The sequence below is a fragment of the Squalius cephalus genome (assembly GCF_949319135.1).
Source record: "Squalius cephalus genome assembly, chromosome: 10".
Lineage (NCBI taxonomy): Eukaryota > Metazoa > Chordata > Actinopteri > Cypriniformes > Leuciscidae > Squalius > Squalius cephalus.
In genome coordinates, this window is record NC_137131.1 from 5,403,165 (window position 1) to 5,412,001 (window position 8,837).

An 8,837-nucleotide genomic window follows, 5' to 3' on the forward strand; every position below is an offset into this window, starting at 1 on the left:
TAATAAATTATAAGCATAAACCATTTGACAATAAAACATTTATTAAACAATTCAAAGCATTTACAAAAAAGTAGCATAGGTTAATAAGGCATCTAACTCTGAGAACACTAAATTATAATAAAAGTTTGCTCTTATTATGTGTAGTATGCTTGTCTGATTTATTAGCTAAGTTAACCATAATGTGAAAACACAAAGAAATGAGGCAAGACACCAGAGGTGAATAGGGTTAAAAATGTTTTTTAAAAAATGCAAAAGAATCAAATAACTAATTAAAAAGGCATTTATTTTAATATTTCCTGGCCTAAAGTCTGATCATTGGATAATGCCACGTTCAAAATGATTTTGTTGACGTTTTAGAGTTTCTACGGATGGAATTTTGGATATCCATTTCCATCACTCTATAAATCAGAAAATACTATCAACAGCCAGGGGGAAAAAATCTCCATGTTTTTATAAATAAAATGTCAGGCGAATGATATATAAACAAACCCGTCTGCACAAGCCTTCAGAATATAGAGTTTGGTGTATGGAAGTGCTACTGAAGTGGAGATTTCTGGCTCAGTGCAGGAGAAAAAAAGTCTTTAAAGATATGTATTGTAATTTGAAATCTACAGACCAAATATTTAAAGTGTAATAAAATATTCAATTTTAGATGTTTTCTTTACACCGGTCTGAAGGAAGACGTGTTATGGAAGTAAAATAGCCTAAAATCTCAAAATTGACTTGACAACAATGGTTTTGTCCGTAGCATCAAGTTTGACCATAAGTTGCTTTATTTTGTGATATAATTTAAAAGATAAATCAAGAAGTGATATTTTATGATTTCTAATCAGGCACTGAAGAGGGTACCTAAAAGCATTTCTTTTGGCCAAGGAATTGTTTTAGTCCAAGAGGGTTTGGATTTTGCCAGAGGCTTGGATTTGACCCCATCTGATCTCATCTTTCTCTTGTCCCACTCCTCTCTGCCCCTCACCTCCATCTCCCAGCGCTCACGCAGTCCTCTCCTCCTGGTCGGAGGGGAGGAAGGTGCTCGCTCTCTCAGCGAGGGGAATTCTCCAACAATCCCTCGCACCGGCCAGCGTGGCCCACACCTCCGGCACAGGAGCACTGTGAGCACAGACTCAGTGTAGTGTAGTGCTGTGTGTGTGTGACTGTGAATGGGTTCATTATTGTTGCATGTACTGCTGGAGATTGTCATTGTGCATGTGTGGAGGTTGTATCTGTGTGAAGGTAGAGAGCGCCCTCTGCAGGCCATTTTAGAGGGAGACCGTCTGATAAAACTTTTATTTATAAAATAAGCTATTTTAAATGATTTTCTGATTATCAGACCCCATTTCTTAAATCAAACACACTAACCAGTATACTTATCTACAACTATAAACCTGCATGCTGCTTTAAAACTCTTATAGACCCATCTAAACATTTTCCAAACTGTCATTAAAGTCAACATAAAATAGAAAATGACTATTTACGTTTATTGTAAACCAATGACCTAATAGCTATTTCGTAGGGCTGTAACAATGTATCAGGTCACGATATCGTAATACAAAAATATGTATTGCGTATAGTTGACCTAAAATAAAGGTTTAGACCGATTTAATTTAGCATCAAATGTGGTAATGGCGCATCAAATAGATCACACTTTTATGTTTTGTTAATTATTAAATATTAAAAAACATTATTTAATAAAATACAATATTTAAAAAAATTTTTTTTTAAATATAGTCAGGAACAGAGTGTAAATATGTCTAACATAATTCTGTATTTTTAGAATACAGAATCATGAATATTTTTATTGGTGTCACGTTTGACCTGTCACGGGGGAGAAGAACATTCCTGATGTAATACCAAATTTAGCATTTTAATGAACAATACTTTTTATTTACAGTTTATCAGTATTGTGTATCAAACCGAGTGTGTTGTTACACTTCTACTAATTAGGAATGATTTTATGCTACTGTTGTATGTGATGCAGACTTTATCAAATGTAAAAAAACAAAACAAAACAAAAACCTAATGGTTATTATCATTATTAGAATAAAGGGTTCTGAAATAATTGCAAATAATGGCAATTTGAAAATCAGCATTAGCATTAGGTTGCAATGAGATGCTTTGGATTTGAAAAACCTCCACTGTCCACTGCAAACTCGCTTTCAGGTCTAAAAAAAACACCCACTTTTCACAAGCCAATCAGTTCCTAATGGATAAAATTAAGTCCCACACTACATTTTATTTTCTTATAATGAAATCGGTTTGAACACCATTTCATGTTGACTTTAAGGGCATTTTCAGACCTGTAGATCTTCTGCTTTGTTCAGAAACAGGGACTTAATTTGTTAGAATGTTGCATTTTCTTCTTGGTTCGGTTCACTTTCACAAGGCAGCATTTCAAAGTTCACTGTTTACGCTCCTCTGCGTCATCCATCAAGATGGATTGACAAGTTCGCTCCATGGGCTTATTGTGGGCTTACTCTAACTGATAAATTATTCACTGCCCAACCAAAAAAAAGTCTCCGTTTGGATTTAAATAGGCAAATGCTTAAGAGTCAATGACTGGATTATTAGTGCAGTGATTATTATGTTTCTATCGTGTTATATGTTTGGCAACAGTTCTTCTAACCCTAATTAATGGAGTGTGTAGCTTTTCATTTCTTAAACAACCATGTAGGATATATTCCATATTCCAGAATGACAATGTCAAGATTCATCAGGATCAAATTGTGAAAGAATGGTTGGGAGGGAGCATGAAGAAACATTTTCACACATGAATTGGTACCTCTGAGTCCAGATCTTAAATTCAGTGAAAGTCTGGGATGTGCTGGAAGAGACTTTACAGATTGCATTGTCAATACAAGATCTTGAGCAAAAACTGATGCACCTCTTGATGGAAATAACATCAAAACACATATTTCCATCAAACGGTGCATCTTTTTTTGGAGGTGCATCAATCTTATATTGACAATGCATGAGTCAAACACTCTTGATGATACCGCTTGGTTCTTTGGTCCGTTGGGTCGGATTTCTTTCTCACCTCAACCAAACCACTCTAAAATTTTCAATTGGGCCGAGACCGCCTCGTTTAGGCCATCTCAGAGTGATTGTTATAGTGCGGATCCGAGCGCCATGTTCATATATGCCTAAACAAACCGAACTAAGGGAGAAAATGCACTAGGTTCCGGAGCAGGTGTGAAAACACCTAAATCTTTATTATCTTGTGACTACAGTGTTGTAGTGTTTTGTTTTTCTTACCTGTAGTAAATTGACATGGACTGACTGAGTTTATCCTTGTCTAGGATCAAGGCCAGAACTCTCCTGGCACAGAGAACGGGACCTCCATGCCCCCACTACACAAGGCTTACAGCGGATATGAGGAGAAAGCCAGGACACTGTCCATGTCTGGCAAGGTACTCGCTCTTTTGAATGCAGGAATGATGCACTAAATGTGCACAAGTTTTCCTTTCCTAAACTAAAAGCACATTTTATACACCTTTTGATTCTACTGGAATTATTGTGGTCGACTTCACACTTCTGATCTCTGATTGGCTCTCACTCCTGTCCGTAGCCACAGTCAGCCAGGGAGCAGCTGGGTCTTACTCTTGGAGGCGGGCTTAATTCAGAAGCTCCTCGAACCAGCCGAGATTCCCTCCACTGCTCCAGCGGATACAGCACTCAGACCACTACGCCATCCTGCTCGGAGGACACCATTCCCTCGCAGCATGGTCAGTGCGCGCGTGCACGTACACACACATGCATGAGCTTCTTCACATTTATTCTTTTTCTGTTCTGTAATTTTCCTTTTAATCTTCAATGCACTCACTTGAAGAGATTTATAAAAAAAGTGCTCAATCTAGCTTTCTTTTTCTCCTTTGTGTTTTTGTATGGCATTTTCCCCCTTTATGTTTTGACACTTTTACGTCGTTTTTCAACACAGTAATCTGATTTGTGGTTTGTGTAGGCAGTAAATGTGCCACTGTGGCATTATAGGCCAATTGCAGACCAAATCTGATGTGCTTGCACAAATCACAGACTTAGATTGCTGTCCAAAGTGCGTGTTTTTGGCCCTTTGTATATATGTTAAATGTACTTTATTGTTCTTTTACAGCGGTAAAGAAAGAACCTCCTCTATATGGTAGGTTTCTGAATGTCATTGCATAGACTTGATTATTCTCATTGTGATCATATACCAATAATAAACATTAAATGTCTTTATTTTTGGAAATCCATGTCATATTGCAGGCGTGCCTTTGTTGAAAGAGTGTTATCTGTATGCGTAAGAGTGTGTGCAACCATGAGATACAACATGCGGCATCTTGTCAGTTGTCAACTGTTATCCACCTTGTCATGTTGTTCGAGTGTAACTGAAAGACACAACTTCAAACTGAGCTTTTGTGCGTCTGTTGTATTCATTTTTTTGGGTGGTAATCCATTGTAGTCTTCATGCAGACATTTTTAGGGCTGTCAATTTAGTGGACTTAAAGACAATAAGACAATTTTTATGATTTAAAAAAATATATTTTTAAATTTTATTTAATGCAGACATTTATAAATTTTTATAACATTTTATATGCATCATAAATTCCATTTTGCATTTTTTTAATGTTGGTCCATTAGTTTATGTTTCCTCTGGAAAAGTATACAATTAATAAAACATATATATATATATATATATATATATATATATATATATATATATATATACATACATACATACATACATACATAAACACAAACACACACACACACTCACACACACACATATATATATATACACACACACACACATATATATATATGTATATGTATGTATGTATGTATATATATATATATATATATATATATATCTGCTCTACAAAATGTATACCATTGCATTTGTATGTTTCATTGTTTCATTTAAACAAATTACTAATTAAAATTTAAACTGCTAGATAATTTTACTTTGAATTTTTTTTTTTTTAACTTCACACAAGGTAAGGCAAGTTTACAAGACATAAAAACACATGTACTGATCAGCAAAGGGAAGATGTAGTGACAGCACAGCCCTGTCCTGAAAGAGCTTGTGACGGGCCCTAAACACTCTCACGCCATTGGGCTGTCTTTATTGTTAAGCCCTGACTTCAGATTTTGAGACATGAACCGCTCTTGTTTTTTTTTCTTCCACTATCATTCTCTGCATATGTAATTTCAGCTTCAATTACTTTTTTAATTTCATTGTTTTTTCTTCTAAACAATGTATAAGTGCTATCATTCAACATTAACACTGTGTGTGACTCTCCTCTCTTTCAGACTATGACTACATCTCTCTGCACGGAGGAGAGGACGCCCACAGCCAGTCTGAATTTGATAAATCTTCCACTATTCCTCGCAACAGCGACTTAAGTCTCAATTACCGCAAAATGTTTATAAGCAAGAGGCCGGCGTCTACCGTCAGTCTGCTGATGGATCCGGAGCCTATAGGACCCCACACGGCCACTATCCGCCGGAAACCCTCCAGCAAGCCCAACATCCGCCGGGGAACCATCAGTGGAGGAGTGCCTATACCCATCTCCACACCACAGGTTATTCATCTTCTGAAACTTCAAGAATGTACAGGAGACCTACTGGGTTATCTATCATAATTTGTAGCCAATCCAGAAGGATTTTCTTAAAGGATTTCAGCACAGCATTATTTTCAAACAAGAGTTCCCAAAAGAACTTTTACGATTACATACATTTCATTCAGGATTTTAATTACAGCATCTTTCTGATTTGATTAAACTATACTACCGTTCTAAAAGAAATACTATTATTCAGCAAGGATGGAGTAAATTGATCAAAAGACAGTATAAAAGGCATTTGTACTGTTAAAAGATTTCTATTTCTAAATATTCTGTTATTTTGAACTTTCGATTCATCAAAAATCCCACAAAAAGCAGCATAACTGTTTTTGACTGTGATGATAATAAGAAATGTTTCTTGAGCTGCATATTAGAATGATTTCTGATTCTTATTTTAAATTGTATTAATGTTTCACAGTTTTACTGTATTTTTGAGTAGTGTGTATATCCAGTATTTTATCATTCTAACGCAATACAATTAGGGTTCTAATCCTGTAGTACTGGAAGAATTAAACAAGAACCAAATCAATAATTGGGATCTTTTTTAATTCTTAGGAAAGTTCTTGTAGAGTTCTTCTGAATTTATGATAGAAATTCCAGTTGGAATCCTGTACAATTTTTGAGCTTGTTTATAATATTAAAGATGTTTTGCATAAGCATTTTTAACATCCGTGTACTGAGTTTTATTGAATGTTTTAAAGCGTTTCGTTGTAATTGTAGGTGCCGCTGAAGGCATCTGTCTCTACCGCCGGCCTGAGCGGCAGTGAGGAGACCATGGGCCCTCCTGGGGTGATTCAGAGTAACAGGTTAACTGGCTCTGATCTGGCTCACATCAGACATAATCTCTGTACATCGACTCAGAGTCTGAGTGCAATGCCGCCTCCGTACTATTCCATGTTCCCTGGCCAGCCACCAGTGGGAAGTGCAGAGCCGATGTATCAAATGAATAAGCAACAGCAGTATGCGTTGCACCAACAGCAGCAGAGGCAGTATCAACAGCAACAGCTGCAACACCAGTATCAGCAACAACACAATCAACAGCAATATAATCAACACCAGTACAATCACCTGCAGCAATATAACCACGCGCAGGAGTCGCAATATCAAGAGCTACATCAGAAAGAGCTCAAACGCCAGTGTCAGCAGCAGCAGATTCAAAACATGGCAGCTCATAATTCCAGCGTGCCAGTTGAAAGTGGGCCGGCCAATTCTGCCCAGCCCGGCGTGGACCATCCCGTCAGCGCTCCTGATCCGGGCAGCGGAGGTGACATGTTGAGTTTGATCCGCAGAGGAGTCAAATTACGTCGGACACTCACCAACGATCGTTCGGCACCTTTAATCACCCCCAACCATCTCAACTGATTTTATTTTGGAATTTTATTTTGGAATTTGTCTGCGGCCTTTTATGGCTTTCTCCGTCTTTTCGCTTAGTGACTTTTTTTTTCCCGTGCCTTTTATTTTTGCAGTTTGTGTTGTTGTTTTTTTAAGTGGAGGCAAAACTGTTGACTAACGTGTGACTTTTGCCACATGAAAAGACGTTTGATTTAACTACTCTGTGCTCGAAGAACAAATGTTTTGCCGTGTCCTTGCGAATGTTGCCTCTCAAATTACAGTTAATTCTGCAGGCTGTTTGCTTAACGTATATATGTATACTTATAAATACAGATATATATGTATTTAGAGATCTAGATCGAACGTCGGAGCTTAAGATATATTAAAGTTATTTGTTTGTCGTATTCGCAGAGATAAAGCACTCAGCCTTTCTGGATAGAGATCAAAACCTTCTGTATATATTAGTGAAACAATTGAAAGACTGTTGTATTATTATTAATTTTGTTTTCTTGTTTGTTTTCGAAATTAGACAAAGCAGCACTAGGCGTCTATTTTTGTACAGTTTAGGGTATCAGAAAACTGCACCACTGCCTTTAATCCGCCCAATGACTGGATGCGAATGCAGCCAATGAGAGAAGTGGAGGGAGGGAAGGAGCGATGTGATTGGGTGGATGAATGAAGGACTGGAATAGTGGAATTTATTTGTGTTGCTTATGACTGTGAGAGCTTACAAAGGCATCACTGTGGTTATTTATTCAATCTGTTTGATTCTGAATCATTTTTAATCGTTTGTTTACCAAAGCTCTAATGCTGTAGCCCCGTAGATGCGTATAAACCTGCTCTCCTGGAGGATTTGCTATAAAGACTCTATTCATAAAACCTCAAACTTGTGGCCCATGGCTTTTTTTAAGCATTCTTTTGTCTTTGAATCAAAAACTTTCTTAAATACATGTATTATTACATGACAAGAAAGTGAATGACAATCAAACGCAATGGCTTCGATTTAATTTAATAAATATATATATATAGGCTATGCCCTTCATGTTTCAGAGTTCTTTTACACACGAGCAGCTTGATTCAGTTGCTTAAAACGTGTACTTGGGAAGGCAACTTGCATCAGCCATATTCCCAAACTTTTAATGAGAAGCACTTATAAACTGTCAACAAAAGAGAAGCTTTAACTAAGACAAATAGAGAAAACAAGAGACCTGCACACAAAATAAAAGCATGATGGTTTAATGTTTGAAAACTAATTTAGTCAGCCATAAATATTGGTATTGTAATTTTACAGTTGTACTGTAGAATAAATGATGGTCCCACTTTATATTAAGTGGCTTTAAGTACTTACATCGAAAAATAAGTACAATTTACTTATTGTGTTCATGTTGTATTGTAAAACACTTTTGCTGCTATTGAGGTGTGATGCGGGTAAGGTTAGGGACAGGTGTGTGGTGGTATGGGTGTAGGTTTAAGGGTGGGTTAAGGTGTAAGGGAAGGGTCAACAGTGTAATTACATAAATTAATTACATTTTTAAAATATAAGTACAATGTAAAAACATGTATGTACACTAAGTCCATTGTATTGAATTATTAATTTCAGTGCAAGTACATAGTACTTAAAGCCACTTAATATAAAGTGGGACCTAAATGATTGTATTTTTTATTATTATTTTAGTATTATCATTTATTAGTAATAATCATAATAATAAATAATTTTATTTTACAGTACATATATTATTTTATTGTCATATTGTTATGAAATCACAAAATATTTGGCCAAATTGTCTATAGCCCAACAAGCAAACCTGGACCTTTTTTATTTATTTATCGCATTTTAAAATCGTAATCACAATATTTGTCTGAAAATTCGCAATTAGATTTTTCGCCAAATCGTGCAAACTCTACTCTTGA

The 8,837-nt window shown here is 36.3% G+C and overlaps 1 protein-coding gene across 5 annotated transcripts in view; it reads left to right on the top strand.

The window, feature by feature from the left end:
* The window catches only part of mtss1 (MTSS I-BAR domain containing 1), a 58,269-nt gene extending 50,318 nt beyond the window's left edge, over positions 1 to 7,951 (top strand). For 2 of the 5 annotated variants that reach the window (XM_079884925.1, XM_079884926.1), the window contains exons 12-16: positions 3,294 to 3,404; positions 3,563 to 3,719; positions 4,103 to 4,129; positions 5,284 to 5,555; positions 6,315 to 7,951. In XM_079884925.1, the coding sequence (XP_079741051.1) occupies positions 3,294 to 3,404; positions 3,563 to 3,719; positions 4,103 to 4,129; positions 5,284 to 5,555; positions 6,315 to 6,956 (1,209 nt within the window). In that variant the 3' untranslated portion in view covers positions 6,957 to 7,951. Of the gene's footprint in view, positions 1 to 986; positions 1,110 to 3,293; positions 3,405 to 3,562; positions 3,720 to 4,102; positions 4,130 to 5,283; positions 5,556 to 6,314 lie in introns of all 5 variants that reach the window. The other 3 variants (XM_079884923.1, XM_079884924.1, XM_079884927.1) reach the window with 3 other exon arrangements.
* The last annotated feature ends 886 nt before the right edge of the window (positions 7,952 to 8,837 follow it).